The 26,393-nt window shown below is 35.0% G+C and overlaps 1 protein-coding gene across 3 annotated transcripts in view; it reads left to right on the forward strand.

Annotated features, from left to right (window-relative positions):
* LOC126756463 (semaphorin-2A-like) overlaps positions 1-26,393 on the forward strand; it is a 263,501-nt gene that overhangs the window by 68,875 nt on the left and 168,233 nt on the right. For all 3 annotated transcript variants that reach the window (XM_050469529.1, XM_050469531.1, XM_050469530.1), the window contains one exon: positions 6,527-7,778. In XM_050469529.1, the coding sequence (XP_050325486.1) occupies positions 7,592-7,778 (187 nt within the window). In that variant the 5' untranslated portion in view covers positions 6,527-7,591. The remainder of the gene's footprint in view (positions 1-6,526; positions 7,779-26,393) is intronic.

Consider the following 26,393-nt stretch of genomic DNA (forward strand, 5'->3'; position numbering starts at 1 on the left):
ACAAATCATGCTACAAAAATGGTATCAAAAAGTTTGACGGTCGCGATTTTCACTTTTGAAGGAAACTACATACATACAAGTATATTGAATACCAAAGTAAAGTAGTAGTTCTTTGAAAAATATTTAACAAAACGTTTTCGAGAAAAGCAATAAATCTCATGAAGTATTCAAAACTTGTCTCAAGCTTTCCCTTGAAATATGCTCAATATTTTTCAGTTTTATTTTTGCTTGCGAATACCTTTTATTCACGAATCAGTTATATTTGCGCAAATCAAGGCAAAAATGTAAATTTTCCTTCATTTCGGTTATTTTACTTTTACAGCCTTAATTGGCAACCTTTCCGTCCCAGAACAAAAAACCCACATTTATATTTCATTTCTATCAAACATTATAAAAAGAATATATCAGTTTAAAACTTTAAGCTTTAACAATGCTCTGATTATCGTCGTACCTTTTCTTTCCACATTCTGCACAGCATTCACTTAGCCACAAGCATTTTCTCTGCCAATCGCACTGAACCATGAAATAGCATTGTGCCATTTTCTTCTAACTCCTTTAACGTTTTACTCCACGTCAAATAGATTCTTTAGCCAATTAAGTGATGAGGTTAGTTGAGAATTCTCTTTTGACTGCAAATATATGTATATATTTGTTTGTTTTTGGTTGCAATTTGTTAGAATTTTAAAACCCGCATTGAAGCAGTCAATCGACTAATTCTACACTGAAACATTGAAATATTTCTCTCTCTCCCTCTGTGCGTGTGTGTTTGTGTGTGCTTTAGTCTCAGTGTACATTGAGTTGTAATGAAGAAAATGTTGCGGTAAATTCTTGTAACATGCAGAGCGTGAAGGCAAGTGGCATAGAGTAGTCGAAGTTTTTGTCTTATATAATGGCTTACCATATATTGAAATGCTTAAAGTATTGATGGAATTTTGCAGTAATTAGTGTGCAACTGCATGGAGTGGCAGAATTAATTTGATAGGGATTAGTAGAGGTGACAAGAGTACACATAACCTCAATATATATTGTATTATATGCAAAATATCGAAATTTATTTTATTCGCAATTGCTGAATATAAAGGACGTAAGCAATCCTCCGTCAAATATTCGAAGTGGTGAAACTTTTTATGGGTTTTAGAGAGCAATTGCTTATATTCTCATCACCAATTATAATATGGAAATCCTACAGAAGTTCAGCAGCATGGTTTATTGTTCGTTTTGTTAATATTCCTGATATCTTACAATTAAACAAGTATAGTAATTTCATCGTCCTTCAAAAGAAAAAGCCTATTGGCTCCTAAACAACTTATAGCCTCTGGAAGTAGATGACAACAGTGAAAGTCATTATATTGAACTCTAAGCTGAAATTGGAAGGACCAAGTGGAGAAGGACCTGGCTTCGCTTGGAATATCCAATTGGCGCCACGTAGCGAAAAGTAGAAACGACTGGCGCGCTGTTGTTAACTCGGCTATAATCGCGTAAGCGGTGTCTACGCCAATTAAGAAGAAGAAGCTGAAATCTGAAGCTGGTATAGAGATATCAGGCCTCGTTTCATTTTCAGAGATTCGTCAGCTAATGCAGATCCTGGTACAGATTACCTGGCTGAGCCCTTTACAACTGTGGAATAGGACTCTCGAGCTCTGTCAAATATATCGAAGTTATCCTTGATAAGAAACCAAGCTGGAGAGAAAACAATGAGAACGGAGCTTCTAAAGCCCTTCGAATCAGGAACTCCTGCCGCTGAGCCCTTGTCATTGTGGGTTTTACGACGCCACATGGTCTATTGGCCCTACACAAGTGTCATCTGTCCAATACAAACATATGGTACTGTGGTGTGGTAGATGGTGTTATCGAAAAATACCCACATCAAAGCCCTGGAATAGGTGCAACGGGCCTGTTTGATTAGGATTATGGGCGCAATGAAAACTAAATCAACAGCGGCTCCGGAGCTAAAACTCAATATCCGGACGTCATTACGGGCATGTAATTATATGCGCCTTGTTAATGATCCAGAACTAAATTGGCAATGAAAGAGAGAAAAAGACATCCAGGAGGACGGTTTTCATTCTTCAGTAGATAAGAATGAAACAATTGTTATCAACCGATGGATCAAAGGGAGAAATAGGAACAAGCTGGCTTCTTTTGTAGTTATCCTTACGTAAAAGGTAGCTTCAAACTAAATGACTGCAATTTACCCTTTCAGACCGAAATTCTTGACATAAAAGTGGGCGCCAAGTGGGCTTCGGCTCTAACCAGCATGTTCGTAAGCCCTCTAGTGGACAGCCAAGCCAGAATTAAGGCTATCAGTAGCACCTATACTTAGTCTTATTGCGTTAGGTTCTACAAATAGGCAATAACTAGTCACGCAGTAGGTAACTCGGTTAACATCACCTGGGTAGCCAAGTCATAGAGGAAAAAAAGGAATTGAAAAGCTGACGAGTTGGCCCCTCGGGGACAATTGGGAACGCAATTCCACTAATCTTCTCCAGAACACACAGCTCCTTCAAAAGTTGTTTTAAGCAATGAACGTTAGAGGAACAGGTCTTGGAAAACTAGCAATGAAAAGTACATCAAAAAGCTACTTTGTCGGAGTTGATGATACAATGTTGGACTAAAATCTTACGAATGTAATAAATATATATTAAAACAATATACACAAATGATATAGGACCATTAAGAGGAGTTTTGCCAGGGAACTTCCTGAATAAATTTGATATATTCTAGTCAAAATATATATTTACAGTTTCGTTCGATGGCTTATTGGCATATTAAGAATTATTTCATATTGCTACCCTAGAGAAACTCTTGTTCCTATTGCCAACAGTTTGATATAGATCATTTTACCAGCTTCCCCTGAGCCAAATTTTTAATTGGCAACATCATTTGCCCTAAACAAGAACAGGTAGTAATCATTTGGTGCCAGGTCCAGTTCAACTATATGTGTAGCTTGGACTTGCTCAGTTGATTGTCTACACTTCCTCTTTCATTATCGAAAGCTGGCGGGTTCTGGGCGATTGCGTTTTATTTACATATACTATATTTTGGTGTGAAAAAACTCCTAGCTATTACTGTATTCAAAATGGGAAATGTCGTAGAGTCTTTTGCGAAAGTACAGATATATTCTAAGATGCATAGGTCATGTCTATCAAAGTCAATGGTATAAACAGGCTTTTCCAATAAGAATGATATGATTTCTTAAAAAAAAAAAAACAGACCAATTAAGGAAATCCAATAAATAAATTGTAAGGGGTCAGTAGGGTAATCTGGCCTGTTTTTTGACATTTTTTTTCATAGAAATTTTTATTCTACAATAGAACTTTTTTCACATATCATGAGGTATATCGTGGAGTATATAAACAAATTTTTTCGGAATTTTTTGATGACATCTGTCGGAGAAATGGCTGGGTGAATGAGATGCGTTTTTTCACTGGCGGACACGATTTCTCATGTTTGGATCATCTGGAACACAAAAACCCAATTTATTCTTAAAAAGTACGTGAATGGTTATCGTCCCTACTAGAATCATGAAAAAATGTTGATAAATAAAAAGTAATTAACGTTTTTTTTTTCATTTTTCCCTAAGTCTCTTTGCCGAAATATTATCATAACATTGTCAATAAATTAAAAAAAATTAAGCAAATCGGTTAAGTAGTTCGACGAATCATGTCCGCCAGTTTAAAAAAGTGTGTTTTAAAAAAAAAGCGTTAAAAATTTAAGGTGTGAGTACGACCTCTCCGAACGTCGAGCGGTAATTATTATATGTCCGACCTGGTCTACGAAAAAAGTGTGTAGTTTTCTGGGAAAAGCTGTTAAAAATAATCGTCAGTTTCTAGTTATCTCATTAATTGTTCTCCTTTTTTTGACACCTAAGTCGTTTCCGTAGATTATTATATATTTTTCGAAACCTTCCAATGGGAAACTGGGTTTCTACATTAATTCTAAGCGTATAAGGAAACAGAAAATGCAAAAAAAAAAAATTGTTTGAAAGAAGATTACTTTACTGACCCCTTAAATGTTTTTTATTTAATGTGAAATACAATTGATACAATTAAATTCTGAATACTCCAATGGCGTCTCCGTTTTCTTTTGCAGGAACGACTTCGAAGAACCTAATTTTCTAGTACTTTTCCACTAAATCGAGTCATATGTCATGAATATTCAATATTGACTTCTTGAAGAGTGTCTGGTTTATTGCTACAGACCAATGACTTTAAATAACCCCACAAAAAGTGATCTAATGGTGTTAAATCACAACTTCTTGTAGACCATCAAATATCACAATTTCTTGGTATAATCGAATCTACAAACTTTTCTGGCATTAATTCGGTGCAACAACCGAGACCAAAGCCTTTCTCATATTCTTGAGAATGCCTTGGAATCGACAAAACGGTGGCTTTTATCAACACTTGCCTGAACAGCAGCAATATTTTCATTACTGCGAGTGGTTCTTTGTCTTGTAGGCACTTGAACTTTATTTAAAGAAACACTACTGGTATCAAAGTAATACCCTTGCATATGCAATTACTTTTAATTCAATTAAAAACTGGGATTTCTCCAAGCATCCTTTATGATTTCTAGAAAGATATATTATCAGCTGATGAATTTAAGTCTCCTTTAAACAATTCGCACAAAATTCCACTAAAAAATATGGTTATTGAAAAAATATGAAAAGAAATACGAAATGCTGTGAAGCAACCGCAGAAAAACTAGTTTAAGTTTGCAACATATTAATCTTCCTTTGCCACAAGCATGAAGCCTTGACATTGTGCCACTAAATTGAAATTAATTCGGGGTTAAAATAACACACACAACTCCATGCCAGCCAGCATACGAACAAGGCAAAAGGAAGCGCATTAGCGCAGATCAAGCGCTAGTTAAATACATATAGCAGCACAAACACATACACACACACATAGGCAAATGTATACAAATAAACATACAAAAACACATATCAGAGAACTTCATCCTTGCTGCTACTTCTCATATGTACAGCAACAAATTTCACATCTTCATTGAACGCCATGACTACGTATGCATGTGTGTAGTTCGCTTGCGCCCGAAAGTGTGCTAAACGTACGGCTGCTTTACTGCTTAGCAACACCTTGACGTCACCGTACACCTTTTGCGCGCCACAAAGGAGACTCTTGTTGCCAGACGCGCTGCGCTGTCTGCCCGTTTTCCTCGTGCGTCCGCCTCCACGGCTTTCTGTCTGTCTGTCCGTTTGTCTGTTTGCTACGTTAGTCTGTATTTATGTAACGCTGCCTGTTAGTCTGCCTGCTAGTCTAGCAGCGCATAAGACCACTCGTCTGGCAGTTTCAATGTCTATCCGCCTGCCTTTGCTGACGTCGTTGCTTTGCAAGTCATGTGAATTGTCTGCTGGCACTCGGAACTCGGCGCACGGCACTGCGGCGGATGAGTGACTTATGTCTGGCGTATAGCAGCTTCAACGTTCTTCACGGCGGCACATTGTGTGCGCGCTGACTGAATGAATGAATGAATGGACCGAAAAAGCGAAGAAAGAAAGAGTCGCAACAAAAAAAAGAAAAGAAAATGTGATTACCAAAACTAAGAGTGAATGCTGGCGCAAAATATAGCGAATAATAAAGTGATGTGGAAAATTTGCAACATTGTAGCGCAGCAGGCGTGGAATAGTTGCAGCGCGCCCACAGACACGACAGATGTAGCAATGAAGGCGCGCTACAGGCGGCGTTGACGACTGTGAGGCAAAAAGTATATGTATGTGAGTAACACGCAGATTCCCCAAAGGGTTAAGCTGGCCAGTTGAATGCGCTTTAAAGCAGCATGTGCGCGTCAGACAGCATTAAAACTACTTAAATGCCTAGACCACAGCGAAAATATATATTATAGTGTGTGTGTGTCGTGCACTTTTGCATGTTTCCACACACGTTCGCACCTTAGCGCCTAAACCCGCGCCTCACGCGCCTCTACTTATACATACACCTGCCATTGTCGACGTCGGCAACTGCGCCGACGTTGACTGCGCTGTCGCTCTCGTCCCCATCACTGTGGCAGCAATTGCTTCAACTGCTTAGCCTTGAAAAATTCAGCCTCTGACACCGACTTTTCACACCAACACTACTGCGCTGGTATGTGTTGCTATTGTTTTTGTTAGGCTCGCCAGCGCAGCTCTTGAAGGCAATCATATTGCAGAGCATTGTAGTCGCCCGGCGAGCAATGAAGTGTCTCGCAATAAAAGCGTCAAGTTCAATATACGCTTGCTTTGCAAATAAATGCGAAGAAGAAGAAGAGCAAAAACAAAGACAACAGCAAAGTGCTCAGACAAATATGCAGCGAAATAAGCAATTATAGACGAGTTCCTTGAAAGTCCTTCCGCCGCATGAGTGTAGGGATATTTTCACATGTTTCACGGAGCGTAAAAATATCCCTCATATATGCGCCGGCGTTAACTATAGCGCGCTCTTGCTTGCGCTCACTCAATATTACTAAACTCTCAAATTTCTCTCACTTAACGTTTTCATTCAAATATTTTTTACTCTCTTTGCAGTTTGCTACACTCACGAAACAGATTGACATGCATGCTCAGCGCAACGTACGAAACACCTGAGCAAACGGGCGAATTTTAGACGAAAACTGTGAGGTCGTCGTTATTTGCCGAGTCGCTCATTTTTCGGCGGAGTTTGATGAAAGGCTACAGAATTCTGCGACAGCATAAACTCTCAGCTGTGTTCGTCGTTTCGCTTCCGCTAAATTGTCGTCAGTGTTAATTTGCCGGTGTCAAGAGCGCTCGTAAGCAACGATTCGCCAGTAAGCGAGTTGATTTTCGCCGCAATTGTTATACTTTCAACACGGCGTTGCAGTGCCAATAAGACACTCGTTAGATTCTTTCGTATTTTCGCCGTACGCGAGTCGTGCCCGTGTGTTATTGCTGTTGTGTCGGTGTTAGTGGCTCGTTGGCACGTTTGATTAGTCGCTAGTGTGTTTATTTAATACAAATCCTGTCGCTCAGCGAACTCAGTTCGTGTTTGAATTTCGTGATGTGCGGTTATCAATTTGCGGCTGCTACGAGTCAGCAACAAAAAATCGTCTAAACGAAATATTCGTCGGATATTGGACTTCAATGAAAGCCGAAAATACTCGTCTACTTAGAAATGCGGTGATGAACGAAATTTTGTGTAGTTAAATATTTCACAATGGAAATGATAACTCAAGTGGAGTTTAGTAGTTGAAAACAGAGTTAAAGGCAAATGAGTACGATGGAATAATTTGCAACTTGCAACATAAAGAAAACAAAAAATAACAGAAAACGGAAAAAATAAACAGTAAAAAAAAAACAATCAAAGGCAAAACGAATACATCATCAATATTGCTAAAAATAAAATTAATCATAACAAACGCTCAAATACCAAATCAAGTGCTCAAAAAAATTAAATTTTGATTGAAAATTTGTAAAAAAAATATTTTGGAAAAATTATAAGAATCTTCTTCAATCAATATTGTGCATAAGTTCAAGTGTAAAAATAGTTCATCACAAAAATTTGTTCAGAAAATTCGATCATAAAGCAGTGCGGATAAAATTGTATTACCTTAAGGAAATATTTGTTTGTGAAAAATGTGCTCAAAACACAGCTGGCACAACGGTGCGGCATGCACGGCCGTGTCGCGTTTGCTCACCTCCATAATACTGTTAGCTCTTGTGGATTACGCTTATTCGGATTACGAAAATACATGGAATTTATATTATGAACAACCTTGTTGTTTGCGTACACCCAACGTGCATCACATACGACATCATAAAGGTGAGTCAAGTTGCAAGAAGTTCAAAGTTGTACGAAAGTAGTGAAATATGTGTGTAAAATAATAGTAGTTGAGCAGAAAGTTAAAATAATTTGGAGACAGTAAAGATTTTTCGCTAAACACTAAGAAAAATACTTCAAAAACATGGCTTAGTAATTTCGCTATAGTGTGCTTCTAGGCGCAAAAGTGCTAATATACGAATAGAGCTGATGCAGCTATGTTTGGTAGCATATACTTGAATGGTTTTGTTTTTTTTTTGGTTTTTTGCTTTTTTTTGCTTTTTTGCTTTTTTATTTTTGTATTTTTTGTTTTGTTAAAAGAAACCTTGCGGTGGGTAAGAGAGTTTACATGCCAATCAAAGTGTTAAATTTGTAGTGGCAGCTTTTTTATTTTATTTTCTTTAAAAGGAATGAAATGCTTCAAAAGTGTGTAGCTTTGTTCATTAACTTTTGCACATGAAACTTGCCCAGTTTATATTTTAATATTTTTAGCGACATCATGGTTATTTATATATTTTTACAATCAAACGAGAATTTTGAGATTTTTTTATATAAGAAAAATATGGTTTCAAAACTGATTTTTTTGGTAGCTATGCCGATTTTGAAGAACATGTTGGAAGTCCAGCTTAAATTAAACAGCTGTTGTGATTTCTACCGTGATTTGGTGAAAATATCGTGCTTTATAATAAAAAAAAAAAAATTTGTATAGCAATAGTGACCATAAGAAAAAGTTGCTGCAAAATCACCGACAATAGTAAAAATTATTCTATATATTTTTATGCAGTATTGATAACCGTAGTTTTAGGTTAGGTTAAAAGACCGATTCTATTTAACAAGGATATCTTTTAGACAACTTATTACTACTAATAGTGGTACTACTAGCTATCTATTTTAGTATCTTATATGAAAAACTACTCAAGTCCATCTCTAAGGCAGAACTGCATATAGCGATAGTTAAAGTACAATAAAAAATGCAAAATACTCCTAAAAGTGTTCTTCCATAATTTCGACTGAATCCAAATATAAGACACTATATTTTTGGTTTCAGTCGGAAAAACACTTTTGGGAGCATTTTGCATGTTTTATTTGAAAAAGCTTATGAGAAAAATATTTCAAAAAAAAATAGTTGTATGTTAGTACGAGTATTTTTCTGTACGAAAAGGAATATACAAAAAACATAACAGTTGATAAACTTATAGTGAATTTTTAAAAGTAAAAATCCTCAAGCTACGCATTTAAGCAAATTTGAGGTCTTAACTCTGCAGTGAATTAAAAAAAAAACCATAATTATATTAAAAAATTATTTTTCAATAAAAGTTACGAAGTTGTGCACTCTAATCCCTTAGTAAGCAGTCAAAACTTAGTAAGGAATTTATTAAGTTTTAGATACTTTTTGTGATTTAGTAAGAAATTTTGACTGCTTACTAAGGGACTAGATCGTACAAATTTGTAATTTTTAATTTTCGACATTAAGAACTTTTTCAATTTTCGTTTTCAACTATACTATTTAAAGATGCCATTGGACAAGTATAGTGTGGTGTAAAATTAAAAACTAAAAAATAACAAAAAAGTGTATTTCTGCTTTCCTAAATTTGGTTAAAAGGTCAAATTGCCTAAATACATTTTCGCTGACTAAACGGAGAAAGTCATTCGTCCTCTCTTGATATTGATATTATGTGCAAATATTGCGACGATGTCATGCTACATCTTAGAAAAACTGAGAACTAGAACTAATAGATAAAATATGTTAACAAATTGATTGGTTAAAATTATGGTTATGAAATTATATCCGAAAACTGCATGACAATTTGGGTAACCAAATTTTACTTCGGCTTACAGTGTGTTCTACAAACAAACAAATATGCATAAACCTTTCCAATTTTGATAGCTGAAAATACCTGCCGCCACTGTTAGGGTTTTATAAATTATATTAAGAGTTATCTTCTAATTTAAAAATTTTTCTTCCAAAGCATCTGCTTGGTACTGGATATGACATGTCGTCACCTAAAATGAAAAATAGCGTAACAACAATTTCCATAAGTTTACAAGTGAAGGAAAAACGATACAATAGAAACAACTTATATTGAAACAAAATGTGTATTTTCGTTATAAAATAGTAATATATAGGTTATATCTGAGAGCAGAAGGTGAAAATTTTATGCTACATGTATGTTAAATGCTGTAGTGAATCGTAAGCAATAAAAAACTCAATTTCGAATTTTTTGATGATACGTTGTTTTGCATTTTAAGTGAGAATATATTATATATATGAGTCATTCCAAACAAAATTTACGTTAAAACATTTTTTTCGTGTTCTTTGAGGCAAAATAGCGAAAATGTATTTTCTTATTTTCGTATTCCATTGTAAAAAAACTAGCCGGCCTAATATTGACGAGTTCTTCCCAACTTTGCATTGAGAAATACTTTAAATTTATGCCATTTTTTTATAAAAAAAGGTACATTCCTATAAAAAAAAATTCTTTTTCTTTGTTTCAGTGTGGAACAAATTTCTTTTAATGAAAAATATACATTAGAATGTGGCTTCAAATAAAGAAATATTTCAGCATTGCAAACAAAAACTAACTGTTCCGTTTCATTGGTTCATCCAAAGTCTCATTTAGAACACCAAAATGATTTGGCAGCACCTTGAAAAAGAAAGCAACTTGTCAGTGCAATATATGGAATCTAAAGAAAAATTTTGCAAAGCGACTAGCACTTCGATTATCGTCGTCTTAACAAATATTGAAAACAGAAAAACGTCTATGCTTCGGATGTCCAAACTGTTTAGAAAATTTATGTACTATCAAATTATTTTAAAAGTGATTGTTTTTTCTAATTTTTTGTATGAAATATAGTAGAGCAATATACTATGTGGGAGTGAGTTTAGATCATTCTTTTTCAGTACTGGCAGAAGTTAACAATTTTACGAGTCATTGCTCTGAATTTTTCGAAAAACAAAGTTAAGATAAGACAAGATAATTGCTCTGCAGTTTAAAAAAAAAATTTAAGAAAGAAATTTAAGTAAAGTTTTTTGAAATTGAATATGCTATTTGAAGAAAAAATTTAAATATTTGGAAAAGTTAAATAAATAAAAGGTTTTTTCATACCCAGGTTGATTTCATATGACAATGGTCTGTACTAAGAAGTGTTTGAAATGTTTGTGCAGCAACTTATTTAAAAAAGAAAAAAAAAAAGTTGAAAAGTTTGTGCAGAAACTTATTTAAAAAAGAAAAAAAAAAAAACAAAAAACAAACCGTTGACTTCGGCACAGAAGCTATAATACCTTTCACAACAAAAAAAAAAATTACATGTAAAAACTTGATTTCCGTCGTTCAGTTTGTATGACCGCTATATGCTATAGTGATTTAATCTGAATAATTTCTTCAAAATGATGCCATTGCTTTGAAAACTAAGCCATGAAAAGTTTCGTGAAGATATCTTGTGAAACAAAAAAGTCTTCCATACCAGGGCTGGGTTTTATCGTTCAGTTTGTATGATGGCTATATGATAAAGTGGTTCGATTCGTTTCGAATTTCTTTTCTAGTACACAAATCAAGAAGTAATTAAGAAAACGTAATAAAATTTTGCAATAGTAATTCCTTTAAAGTGTGCCACTTTATGATCAAAAACTGTCCAAATCCAACAAAAACTGTTCAAGCCCTTAGGCAACGTATGTATGGTCCCCAGTGCCTATAGTTGACTTTTGACCAAGAATATCACTCAATGTGTTAGATATACAATTGGAGTTTTGAGAGAATTTCTTCTTCATACCTCATACAAAAATTTTCGAACTATCCAATGACTTTATACTGCATATATCGACCAATATATGAGTTAACTCAATGAAAATTACAGAGGAAGTTTTACTCATAACACTATATCTTTGTGCCTAAAATATATAAAAAATACAATTGGTATCTGAGGTACCTTAATAAAACTCAGGAAAAAGTATGTGTCATGATAATAATTAATAGATAAAATTGGGTCTTTACTACCTCAACTTCCATATACCACATATAATCACCTAAAATGCAAAACAACGTAACATCAAAAAAATCAAAACTTGAACTTTTTAATGCTTACGATTCACTACATCTTATTATATATGTACATATACATACATATGCATAAAATGTTAAGCAACCGCTATAAGATATAACCAATATATAACCATTTTATAACCAAAACTCAAAATTTAGTTTCAATATGTGTGGAATATTACATATATCGTTTTTTCTTTGACTGCAAACATATGGAAAGGGATGTTACCTTTTCGCATTTTAGGTGAGGAAATAATTATTTTCGTTTTGAGAAATTGCTTAGATTTTGATCCTCTGGTTGACGTTTTACACCTTTCCCTGGCGAGCAAGGTTCAAGAGCATATATGTTGCACCCGAAACTAGCCTTTTCTTGTTTAAATTTATAAATTCACATTAAATTCTTCTTCTTCTTAAAAATCAATCAATCACTCTGTTTTTAAGACAAAATTTACCCTTTGTGTTCTAATAATTTCGCCGAATTTTAAATAATTGTGGTACACAATCTTTCATGCAAATTTATCTTAAAACCGCAAGAACCAATTATATATTATGTACGTCAATTTATGTGTGATTAAGTGAACTCGTTTTCTTACATATAATTAAATAATGTTATATTATCTTTATATATAAAAGGACGTGTCACGTTGTTTGTCCGCGATGGCTCCTAAACTACTGAACCGATTTTAGTAAAATTTAGCACACCGTGTCCAGTTCGAACCAGCTTAGAAGATAGGATAGTAAAAATAATTCATAAATAAAAAGTACAGTGAAAGCTCTATTAAATGGACGCTCTATTAAGCGGACAACTCTATTAACTGGACGGAAAGGCTGGTAACCAGACATTGAGAAATCAGCCTTAAATTCGTTATTTTTTCCAATAATATTTTATTTGTATGAACATATTCAAAATTAAACCTCAAGTACAATCCTTTGGATTCTTATACCGACAAAAACATTTTCGCCTTTAGTCGTAAGTAAAATTTTCACTGTATTGAATAGTTTATTATATGAATAATAATATAAAATGTATAACACAGCAACGCGGGGCCGGATCCGCTAGTATATTAGATAATCTATTCATATATGTTGTTCATCAGAGATAGTGTAGCTTGCCGATGGTGATAGAATTTTTCAAATCCGTCATGTAGTTTCGGAGCCTATTCATATAAAAAAAAAACAGTCAAATATTTCTTTTATTAATTATTAACTCTTATATATGTATTATCTATAGTATTAGTATAGATATTCTTTATGTGCTGCTAAGCTAAACCAAAACCTTTAAGGGGGTTTTTTATAATGTCACGAGGATACTAATAAGAATAGAGCAACCCGTAGTATGCCAAGGAAGGCTGCGAGAACAAGAACTATGTATATTTTTTAGTTCATAAATATAAAAAAACAATATATCAATATTAAATTATAAGAATTATTTTAAAAAATATTTAGAAAAAAAATTATATATTAAATGATTGTATAATTTACAGTGAGTGTCTCCAACGGTATAATAAATTAGCATATTTCAATTCGTATATATCCCGGACTTATCTACCGTGAAACACCTATACTTTCACACTCTGTTGTACACTTTTTTTATATCTTAAAGTCCTTGCTGGAACCTGAGCTTCCTTAATAAACCAAAGGATTTAAATTTTTCCACTATCTACATATCTATCTCTTTGTTTGCCAATTCTGTTTCAATTTGCACAAATCTTTTGTTTAGCATTTGCTTAAGCAGTTTGTTGGTCTTACAATTTTAGGCGAATATATTTTTATCGTAAGCGTTTTTCTTTTCAATTTTGCCCAAATTTATCTTTGTTGTTCGGTTTCAGCGCTTATTGGCATTGTTCATTGTGCAATTCAGCTCGCAACTCAGCGTGTGCGCCAGCTCAGTGTAAATCGCTTAGCAAAATTATTTTACTTTAAGCCGCTTTTGCTATTATTTCTATGGCATTGTTTTCCACGCCCACATTTCGACAACGCGTTGCCCTGACAACACGCACAACTGCTGGCTCTGCCGTTGCCTCTGCGGCGCCCAAATACTCGTTCGTTCGTCCTTCTACTTTCTTTGTGCGGTTTAGTGTTTCATTTGTCTTTCGAAATTGTTTCTCATCAGCTAGTTCGCTGTTGTTGTTCATGTATTTCTATTTAGCCGCAATGCTTTTCTTTCGCCTTTTACAAGTTTCACCCATTCGCTCCCACCTGCTCCACCGGCTTCGCAATATTTTACCGCTCGCTTACTGGCCTCCTTGCTGCGCGCAGAGCTTGTCTTCAAACAACTATTACTTTAGCCGATTTTGGCTGCCTAGTAAAGGCTAACAACAAGCACAACAACAACATGCAGCTTCAGTTGTAAGTTGTTGTAGGTTCATTGAGTTCTTGCACAGTTTCACTATCAACTTTTTGACCAGTTTTCATGCTTTCTTCGCCCAGTCTGCGTTTCGTGTGCGCACCTCGTGTGCGTCTTCGTTAGTGCTGACTGGCTACAAAATTAAAAAGTTTTTGTTTGTTCTGATTTTTTGAATTTTTCTTGCCTCAGCATAGACATTCATATTCTTATATTCTTTCTTGCCAGCTTTTCTTCCTTTGGTTATATACATAATTGGACTTTGAAGTTTTCGCTATTAGGGTCTAATTAGTTTTCAAGTGTTGTTTTTATGGACTCAAAGTTTCCGATTTTTTGTGCTCATGCCACAAGACGCGCCTTTTATTTCTTTGCTGCAGCAGCGCGCCGTGATGCACAAAGTTGCTAAGATTTCCGGCTGTTGATAAGTTGAAAGTTGAGATTTCTTATTTTTTTGGGGTTAATTTTGCAATTTATTCGCTGGCATTTTCGCTTTTGCTCGGCAGGTCCACGCGGTGCTTGGCCGTTGTGCTGGCCATCATCATTGACTCCTCTAATTATGTTTCAGTTAATATTGAGAATATACTTTTTTGCGCTGTTTATGTAAGTATATATGTATGTGTGTGTCTTTAGTTCTGCTCAACCCTTTGGCATGCCTTTTGAGGCGCAGATTTGTCAAGGAATTTGCTTTACCCGTAAGTAGGTATTAACAGCGTAAAGGGATGAGCGTAAAGAATGAGTAGTGTTTGTGGGTTTTTCAGAGTATAATTAAGCAAATTCTTGAAATGGAAATTTCTTTCAGGCATTTGCTATTGCAAAGGCCGGAATTTTTAATTGACAGTTTGCCAGGAATTTGAGCAATATTTATTGAGTATTGTTTCAAGCTGCAGAAAATTGAATTCATACGAAATTTATTCTTAAGTTGTTTATAAATTACATATGTAATGTTGACACATAAACTAAGTAAATTTAATAATATTTTCAAAATTGTAGTTAATAAGTATTAAAAAATTGGACTAATAATATATTATATATGTAATATAACTTTTTTTTTTCAAGGAAAAAAGTTAGGTTTTTTCTGGATTTAGCAATTGAACTTTGAAAAAAAAAACCTATAAATTATCCATTTTTATTTGAAACTGGAATTTAGTTTTTAAAATGGTTTTCTTTGAGTTTCTTTTTTAAGTTGTTTATTAATTTATATTAATGAGAATTGAAGAGAAAAATAAATCATTACTAAATTGCTTTATTTGAATACTTTTTTTGTGTGACTAGTGTGGAGCTGCAGAAAGGGTGAGAAAGTTGGTGCTGAGTACGGAATTTTAAGCTTTGGTGTCACCAGTCGAATTGCTGATCACAATTTCTGTGGCATATTTTAACCCTCTGATTGTCTTCTTTGAAAATGTCTTTGAGGCTTTTTTTTAATCTTTTCAAAACATATATACTTCCATGGCGACGCATGTCCTCACGATGTGGCTGACAGATCGAGAAGACCTCAGGAAATGATTGGAGTAGGTCACCAATGAAAAAATAAATCATCTCTTGTGCACTTGTTATGCATTGGTAAGACTACACTGTAAGCATTTGGGGTATAATACACTGATGGAGGTATCGACAGTGAGGCCGCTGAATCTGTTAAAATTCGCGTTCAGCGCATGCATCGTAAATGATGACTACTCATCTCGGACCTAACAAGTGAAATCCCTTTGGTACCGCAATCACTAAACTGGTCTCTGCGTGGCTTATTGGCCTACCATATTAACCTAATCTAACCTTTCGAGTCAGTTTAAATATAGTGTTTCTAGTAAAATACAGAAAATATTCAAACAGTACCACCACTGTAGAAAGTTATCAAAAATAAGAAAAGTGTTATAATATAGTTCTCCATGGTAAAAAAAGATCTATATCTTGAATTTAATTGGCCAATTCATATGGCAGCTATATGCTATATTGGTCCAATTTGAACAAGAACAAAAACAATTGGAATAGAAACAAAATAGATACAGATATAAGTAGATATTGCAACCCGTTTTGAGTGAAGGATTATTGAGGCACAGCATACTAGAAACTAAGAATTTCTTTTTCAAGTAAAAACAGATTGCCATACGAAGACTAGAGTTTATATCGCAGATATCTGCTATAGTTGCTTTATCTGAATTCGGAGGTTGCAGCAATCTATAAGGTAATAATATTTGACAAATTTTGTACAGATTGTAATTGACAAGCTAATTAAAAAAGTTCCAAGTTTTCCATACAAAGACTTGACTTGAACCGGTCAGCTTATACGATAGCTTTTTTATAGTGGTGCGATATCGGCTGATCCGACAAAATTAGAAGTTTGTTGGTGAGAAAATAACATATTACAAATTTTAGGTGTTATCTCAAAAACTGAGGGCCTAGTTGGCGTATATATAGACGGGCAGATAGACATGGCTAAATCCACTCAGCTCGTCACGCTGATCATTTATTTATATACTTATTCCGGTCTGCAACGTTACTTTTTGGGTGTTACGAACTAGGTGCCGTACTTCTATAGTATACCCCGTTCAGGGTATAATTAACTACCGCAGATTTTATTATACATTTCCAGTAAAATATTATAGTTTTTTGGCGAAAATATTCAAATCTGAAACCATTTGTAAAAATTAGGAAAAAATGTGACTTAGAGGTCAACGCTAGTAAGCATTGATTATAAAGTGTTAATATTAATATTTGAAGCTCATTATTGGAAATCGCTTTACAGCACAAGCACATTAAAAATTTGAATATAATTGATATAAGCCGTTATCCATTCGTCATTTCTCTGAGCGCTGCGGTCTTGGCAAAAAAAATTGATATGAAAGCAACAACAAAGTTGAGCGAGTTGAATTCGCATCAAATGAGAAAATGGAATAACCAACTTTGTTGGAAAGCTCAGTTGGAGAAGGATCTGGCTTCGGTTGGAATCTCCAATTGACAGCAAGTAGCAAAGAGGAAGAACGGCTGGCGTGCTGTAGTAAAATCGGCTATAACCGCGTAAGCGGTGTCTACGCCAATGAAGAAGAAGAAGTTTCATTTTAGAGATTTTAGATCACTTTTGGTATTGTGGCTCAAGTGGCAAAAAAATCATATAAAGTATTTTTTGTTAATTTTAAAAACCTAAGACTTGAAATTAAAAAAAAATTTCATAGAAAATGTAAGGCATGTACGCTATAGGTAGTTTACAAAAAATTTATTTAGTCTGAAAAAAAATATTTCTACACGAAAGACAGCAGAGCAATAGTATTGCCCATAGGTTAGAGGAAGTGATATCAGAAGGTTGCATCGCAAGTGCTCCAGTCAGATTGAAAAACTACATTGTTTTTTTCAATTTGCTACTCTCTTACATTGGCGAGTATAAAACAGCGTTTATTTCAAAATTTTATAATATGGAATTTTCCGCTTTGTTCTAACAACCAATACCTGTATTTTTGTTTGGTTTATTATTAATATGTAAACAAGCCTCCAGTGATTTAGTCTTTTCATTTTCCTTTTCTTTCGGAAAATATAATCTCTTGGAATATTGAAAAGTTTTTATACAGATATATATTTAGAGCTGTTGGAGTGTATTTCCATTAAACTTCCATTTCGGCAAATGTTCTACGGATCAATCTGAACAACCTTTCCTAAGAAACTATGTGCTTGCAACCGGTTTTGAGTTAAGGATTTTAAAGGCACAGCACACCAGAAAGCAAAAAATGTGAATAATCGGTTGTATGGGAGATTATATATACATTACATATGGATATAGATATAGATATAGTTATAGATATAGATATATATATTGTAGTTATCCGATCCGGCTGATTCCGACAAATAATAAGGCTCTGTATTAAATTTCATTCGGATGTCCCTAAAATTGACGACAAAATTTTTATGATCCCTTGAAGCAAAACTTCGCTTTAAAATTCGGCAGCTCGTGGCTAATTTTAGATCCATATTTTCTTAGGGCCCTTTTCTTTAGAATGGTGGTGGTTTCACAGCACAAAAAAAAATATTTTTTCGAAAAACAAGAAAAAATCGCATATGCCCTTCTATTCTATAATATATACTACACATTTTTCTATAAAGCACAATAGACCACAAATCGCAGTGCTGTTTTCAACTTTCAATCCATCTCAATATTTTTATATGATTAGAAAAAATAATTTTCCTCGGTATCGAAAAAATGGCATAAGTAGCTTGGTTCTATGCTATACATCCTAAATATCTGGTATTTTTTCGATTTCTCGACTTCTACTTTCTACCAATATGCAACAAAATATAAAAATCTAATTAAAATTGAAAACAAATTTAATTAAGAAACCTTAAACAAACTAAAAATTGTTAAAAAGAACAATGCTTTAAAATATTTTAAAAACTTTTTCCGAACGCCGCAAAGTATGCAACAAAAATTAAGCAGCAAAAAAGGAGTAATAATATTATTAAAGCCATAATTAATTGCCCTACATCAGCAACTATCCGAACAGCATAACTAGTTGCTACTTAACAGCTAAGCAATACCCACACGCACATATCCATGCACACACAACTGCCAGCAAGTGCGCTTGTGTATATGTACGTGTGCGCTGGAGCGCCATTACAGCACACTTGTGCCACAAATTGGCGGTATGCAGGTGTGCTAAACTGGAGCGCGAGTAAAACTTTCGCATAGCAGATGTTAATCACCTTAATAAATGTGCTGTATAACAGTGAGCTATGAGTTGGCGCGCAATAAAAACAAACCTAACGGTATAATATGAAAAACTGCAGATAGAAAATAAATGAGTGCAAAGCAGCAACTCCATACACGGCGGCAACTAATGACTGACTACATGTCGAATTGGCAGACGCCCCAGAGAATCGGAAAATTAAGTACCAACAAATGATAGAACAAAAAAAAAACAACAAATTAAGGAAAAAAAACATTAAAAAATGTTAAAAAACGGTAAATTAAAATTGCAGTAAAAAATAAATAAAAAGTATAAGCGAGTGAAATAGCACTCGACAGCAATGGATAGTGGAGCGAGAAAATAGCGCGCGAGCTCCGCGGCCTTCGCAGGTGCCTGGCTGTTGGCTGTTAGCTGTTGGCTGCTGGCCGTTAGCGTAATAAGCGCTTACGTTAACTACATAGTAGCGCAGCCGTATTGCCGTGAATGGAAGTTGGCACGCTATGCTCATGCTGGCGCATCAAACTTGGACAAACTTTGGGTTTTTATGCGACTTTTCAGTGCAATTACAGCTTAAATTGTTGGTTAATTACGCGTTCACGTTTGTTTTCGTATGTGTGTGTGTGTAAGTTTGAGTTCGTGTGTGTGTGTGAGTTACCCGCTACTCGCCCATTTGCTACACTTTGGCGCAATTTTATTTACTTTTTTATTTCTTTTTCATGTTCTTTTGCTATTTTTTTGGCTTGTGCCACTTGCGAGCGTCGCACACACACACACGCATACTTGCAATACACACGCACAGTCATTAAACTACTTTGTATACAATTGTGTGAGCGTTTTTGTGTAAGCAGTTGCGGTTCGTTGTTGAAGTTTGCTGCCGGCGGTCGCCGCACTCAAGCGCTTTTGCTACTGCTGCTGCTGACGTTGCCATGTTTCGTTGGCGTTTTAATTGCTGCTGGTGCTGCAGGTCGACAAGAACAACACAAGCAATAAAAAACCAACCTTAAACATATTTACTTGTATACCATATATATATTTCTGTACATCACCACCTGCGCGCACGCTACAGTGCCGCAAATACTCACTACTTCGCGTGTGGTGGCACGCAGCTTTTCGCTCAGCAAAGTTTCCCAACCCAACCGAGAGAGTTGCTGTGGCGCTTTGTATATTGCCACTTACGCGGCGTGGCACGCCAGTCAGTCTTCCAGCCGGCACCTGGTCGTTGTCCGCGGCAGGTAAAAGTTTTTATTGAAAACTTTTGCGTTTCTCTTTTTTCTGTGGCATCGTTCGCCGCTCGCTGGTAGTTAACTCCTTTTGTTCCTTTTTAATCTTTTTTTTAATTTTTGGGTAACTCACGCAGTGGCTGTGGCGGCGGCGACGTGACTTACTACAAGAAATGAACATAACTATTTACTAATGAAATTGCCGTGTCCAAGATGCAAGTGAAATTGTTCTGCGAATAACAGTGGATCGAAATAAGTGAAATATTGAAAAAAAAAAATTTGGTGATTAATTTTTGAAATGATTTGTTACTTTTATTACTCAGCTACATTTGTTTGACGAAAATTCCTCTGATCAAAAATGACCCGGACTGACAAAAAATGAAATTTTCACGTATTTTAATACAAAATACTTCAATATTTCAATGCCGAAAAATGTAATACACCGCACAGTACTCTCGCCGCTCGTCAGTAGCGCCATTTGTGTTTTCATGCTAGAATTGAAATTTTTATCTCGATGGAGTCCCTCACTTTTTGGCATATCGATCACACGTCCTCTTCACCACAAGAAGCAGCTCATTTGTCGGAACATCTGATTTTGGACCACTATAGAATGTAACTGTCATACAAACCCATCAAACACAAGTCCTTGTAGGGAAATCTTTTGAATTGGACAAAACATTGCCTAAAAAATTTGGCACTGATTTTTATCCATTAGTAGAGTCTGCTGCCTCACTATCGATACTTCCTCCAGTGCATCATACCGTAGGGACCCCAAATGCTTACAGCGTAGTCTTGCCTATACGGGGCAAGTGCACAAGGGATGCTCCATTGATTCCCTGGTGCTCTGTTCTAGACTTTTCCTGCAGTTTCTCGTTCTCGTTAGCCCCATCTAGCGGGCCTGTGTCGCCACCGGACACATATTTGCATTGCTATAACGTCTGAAGGGATCTGTCATGTACACTGACCGATCAAAATCGAAATAAAGAGTTTTTTATACCATTCTATACTTTAAGAAATACCTCGGTATTATAGCTGCCAGGTGCAGCCGAGGTTAATGTGTCTTGTTTTTTTTTTTCATAGTGCATGAATATTGCATAATGAAGGCAGACAATTGTAAAACTAATTAAGATGAATAATATGTTCAGATTTAACATATTTCTTTGGAACTTCATAATATTTATAATATTCTTATTTGGAACTCTGAAAGCAAGACAAATATAGTACAGAAAATACTAAAGAACCCGAAAAGTGTACTCAACAAAAGGAAAATAGAATATGAATCAGCTGTTTTATCCACAAAAGGATAAAAACGAAAAGCCAATGAAAATAATAGTACCTATTCCTATTCTAAGATCTATGAGAAACATCAAAATCTTTAAATAAGATCTCGAAACTGAATCTGTGACGATCAAAAAGGTCGATTTTAGTTATTTTAGTCCACAAAATCAAGTTGTTTGCTCCCTTTTCAATTGATTTGGCTCAATTCACCTATTAAAATTCAAGGAAATCAGTACTGAGAAAATGTTGTAAGGGCATACCATTTTGGTTGCAGATACTCGATAGTTTAGAAGGTGTCTCATCTCTCCTATACCGCAATTACGTGTTTTGTTAAAGGAAATATTATTCCAAAATTTCATAACTCTGGCTAAATCACTTGGTCTAGGCCCTCAAATTCGGCATACATCGGTCCTCAGTGTGATGGCGAAGCAGAAACCGGATACTCGACACAGTCACTGCCAATGATGTAAATTTTATCTAGATCTGGTTAGTCTCTTTTTGGGATATCTGGGACGAAAATGCATGTAATTTCTTTATATTTGTTACTATGGAACGTAAGAGTCATTAAAAAATTCTTATCTAATCATCCAAGGATACACCTAGAAGCGACTAGCTACCGCTAACACAAGTAATACTCATCCAAAAACGAGTTTTAATGTTTCTTGTTTTATTCTTTAGTATAGTCTAAAAACTGGATTCTTGTCAAATAAAAAAACCAAAAACATATTGTTGATTTATCAAGGTTTTTATCAAGTAATGCAGTGTCAATCATGAAAACATATCAAGCTACAGAAAGCATCGCTTTTCACTACACATGTGGTGAACAAAATAACATAAACAGAAACAGCTGATTTTTGCTAGTTTGTTCTTACCTATAAATATTTGATATAAGCCGCGGAAACAGAAATTTAAAACACTCAAAACTTTTTAGATAAAGGCAGTGGGTTTCTTTGATTATCATAAGGGACCAGTTCATTAGTGAGACGACAACATACATTTCACTGGTCAAACGATTCCAAATATTCTATCATTAAATCATCTTAAGTAATTCGTTCGATCCCCAATTTTCCAGCAATTTCCAGCTTTTGATATACGGCCATCCTGATTCATTTATCAAAAAACGAGGTTTTTAGTTATGGCACAGCAAGAAAAATCTTGATAAATTGTCAATTTTGTTCTGTTTTGTCAAGTGAATAGAAAAGAGGTGTAAATATTTCTGATCTAACTCCGTTTTTACAGCAGTTAACTTTGGCTCAGAACCTTATTCTTCCGAACCTCAAATTTGAGTTCGGAAAAACTTTCGAAATCTTCGACTAATCATTCATTTTACATTATAGACATTTGAACACCAAACACTGTACAACTCTGCCAAGCACACCTTCTCACTTATATACATACAAAATATATATGTATGTATGTACGCATTTTTGTCTACTTTTACAATTTGCGCCACCTCACCTTTCGCCCTGACCGCCGCACTAAGTTATAAGGCAAACATTTGTCTTAAGTTTATCGTTCTCGCACCCGTTGCAGAGCAATTTTGAAATAACGATATCACATTGTTGCTGTTGTTGTGTATTCGCTTCTTATTACTCTTGTTATGACAGGGCTTGTTTTGTGTTGTTGCTGCTGTTGTTGCTGCTGTTGTTGCTGGCGATACATTTTGTACACATTGTATGCGTTCACAGCGACGCCGCGTGCGTGCCGGAGCCGCAAAATATCGCCAGTCGGCGTCGGCGCTGTGTACGTGCGACTACGCGTATATATGTATGTATGTATGTATGTAATGCATAGGTTTTGGCGGTTTCGGAAAAGTTTTTATCCTTCTTTACAGTAGCGCTTAGCATTATGTCCCTACGCAGCAACACTTTGCCACCTTTTTCAAGGTTTACTTGTTGTTTGTCGAAATTGTTTTGTTTGTTCGGCCGGTCGGGCGGTCGGTTCGTCGGTCGTCTGCGCGGTCGTTGGGGTTTTGAAGTTTTCCTGCGCTTTTCGTGGCCTTTTTTGGCTTATTTATTTTTTATTTTTTTCGGCTAGTTTTTATTATTGTTCGTCGGGTTTACTTATATGCTTTTCATGCGTCGCTTGTTGTTGCGTCGGTGGCGTGGGTTCCACCGTTTGGCCCCGACCATAAGATTGGCTATTAAAGTTTTGCTTGTTTTTCTTTAATTAACAGCGTAAACATTTTAATATTTTTTCACTTTCCGTCTGCCCCGCGCAACTGCTTCGGACGCGCATATTGCCGTTGGACATTCCTTTTAAGGTCTTGAAACACACTTGAATGGTTTGGGTCGCTTTTAACACATTTGCTTTTGGCTTATTTTTATGGAAATTCGTTGTTGTCATTATTGTTGTTGTTCGTTAAAGTAATCTTATACCGTATACGCTCATGCCACTGCAGAATACAATTTCTATTCTCACACTCTTCTCGACGCGCTTTTCTTTAACTTAAATTTCGGTTGAAAATAATTTCTTCAGCTTTCAATACTGTCCTTCTTTGTTGTTGTAGTTTTTCTTGGTCAGCTGGTATTTTGGGTTTTGTCTTGCGGTTTCTTTTCTAACCACCATTTGCTTTAATAACCTTTCCAAGCACACATATCGACGCAAATACTTGTTTTGTACCCGCTGTGCTCTCCACAGTCTCGGGTCAACCGCGCCTAGGGAGCTATTTCCGTTTTTCGTTAGTGTGATTTTTTTCTTCGCATTTTTCATTTCAGTTAACCAATATTAGCCGACATCGTTTGTTTATACCATAGTTGTCCGGTTTTGGCGTTGTTTGATAACACTCTACTCTTGTTGTTGTTGCTTTCGTCTACTAGCTGCATTTTCGGGTTTCTTTATTTAGTGTCGGGGCGTGTGTAATTAACACAAATACCAACATGGCAATTAAGTGTTAAGGATATTAAGAGTACAAGATTTTTTCGACTGTTGTTGCCACTAACTTTGCTGTTGCTTTTGTTAATTTTAAGTCTGTGCGCGGTTTAATGTTTTAAGTTTCAGACAGCGTCTTCGAACAACTGGGGATTTAATTTTATTTCAGTTTAATGTCTTCTCTTTTTACGAAGTTCACAAAATTAGTATATATTTTGTGTTTAGAAATTAATGAGACTGGAGAGAAGGCGAGAGAACAGAGCTGGAGTATACCATATAGACATAATTACTATGATGTCTTGTTTTAAAAATAAATTTAAGATTAGAGACGACGAAATAAAATGATTTGTGCGATTATTTAAGCGAAAAGGATGTTTTGTAAAAAAAAAGAGGTTGCCACCTGTTCACAAATTAAAAATATTTTTATGTTATTTAAAATCCATATCACGATTTTTTTTATTAAAATATAGATGTTGAATAACATTTTCAACAAAAATTTTTTCAAAGAGTTGCCATATAACAGAACATTTATTTACCTGTAAGAGTTACAGATTTTAACGCTGTTCTTTATTAATCATAAGCATTTTAGATAAAATAATAAACTCATAATATATACATACATACAAATGTAATTATGTATTTTATAAATTTAAAATCAAACTATTTAATGAAAGAGTTGCCAACTTTTCAAAAATATTATTTTGAAATATATCGCAAAAAAGTATCATAAAGAGGGTATTATACTTACATAAGGAAATTATTTAAAACAATTCAGAAATATAAAAAAAATTATCAGAGTTGCCACCTAACAAAAAAAATTTACTGCAATAACTTGCGTCTATATTAATTTTATTATTCAAAATAAATGGAAAATGAAAGTTTCAAAAACGGAAATTATTAAAGTAGGTTGCCACCCTTTTCTCTGCCTTAAAAATAATTTCCCTCCAGCTGAGAAATTTGTATGTTTCATTATGAGCAACTTGTCTTTGGAAATAATGTTGCCACTCAGAGAAAAAATTAAATATCTAACCAGGAAATTAAATATAATATTATTTTACAACAATATGGGTGAAATAATGGCATTAATAGTTCTGCATAATTGAAAGAGATACTAACAGAGTTGCCACATGTTTCACTAATAAACATTTAAACGCTTATCATTGAACGCATATAAGAATATTTTAAAAAAGCTTGAAAGAAAATTTTAATTGTACAAGGTTGCCACCTGACACTAAAAAATTATTTAAAGCAGTAGAATAAATAAAAAAATTATTTATTCAGCATTTTAAAAATGAAATAAATAAAAACTATTTTTATGTAGCTCGAAAAAATTGCGCAATGAAGTTGCCATCTAACAAAAAATAAATACAAAATAATAAAAAAAAAAAATAAAAAAAATTGCCATTTTCAAATATACGCCTCAAAAATATGTTTTAATACTTTAAATTAAAACAATTTTTTTTACAACAATAAAAACACCTAACATCTCTTTCAAGTCGCAGCCTTTTCCCGCGTTGTTCTTGGTAGCAATCAGCTCTTGAACATATTTGTTTTCATTAATTAAATATCTTCACCGCCTCCAGCCAACCTCTAAGAGATATATCACTTCCCAGCACGCCTCGAGCAGGCATGAGCGTTTAGTAAGCGATAACGTGCGAATGGCCAGTGGATTATTTTCGCTTATCTCAAATGCCATTTGTGTTGCTAACAACTACAAAAGCAACAAAGAAATGGCAAAAATCGCTTTAATAGAAAATATATTTAATGTGTTGTAGGCACTACCAGTGTCGTTTAACGACTTTTTCATAAACAACAACACCAAAACAATGCATCACTAAAGACGCCTGTACTAAGCGAGGCGGCCAAATGTTTGCATACACAAAGGCGCACGGCCGAATTGACGGCAATGAGTGTAGAGACATTAACCGCAATTTATTTGCACTGATTGTATTTGGCATATATCTGAATGTGGGCATGCACATGGGTATGCGTGTGTGTGTGTGTGAGCACGGTCTACACACATAATTCTTGGCACATGGAGAAATTATTACTCAAACGACCGCGCACATATGCGGCGTGCTTGGCAACAATAGCTGCAAGATGCTGCTTATGCACGCATATACATATATGTATTTGCTTCTGTATGCCTCCACTGCTCCAATTGGTGTTTGTTTTATATAATGAAGAAATATTATTGC

This window comes from Bactrocera neohumeralis, chromosome 4, assembly GCF_024586455.1.
Source record: "Bactrocera neohumeralis isolate Rockhampton chromosome 4, APGP_CSIRO_Bneo_wtdbg2-racon-allhic-juicebox.fasta_v2, whole genome shotgun sequence".
Taxonomy (NCBI): Eukaryota; Metazoa; Arthropoda; class Insecta; order Diptera; family Tephritidae; genus Bactrocera; species Bactrocera neohumeralis.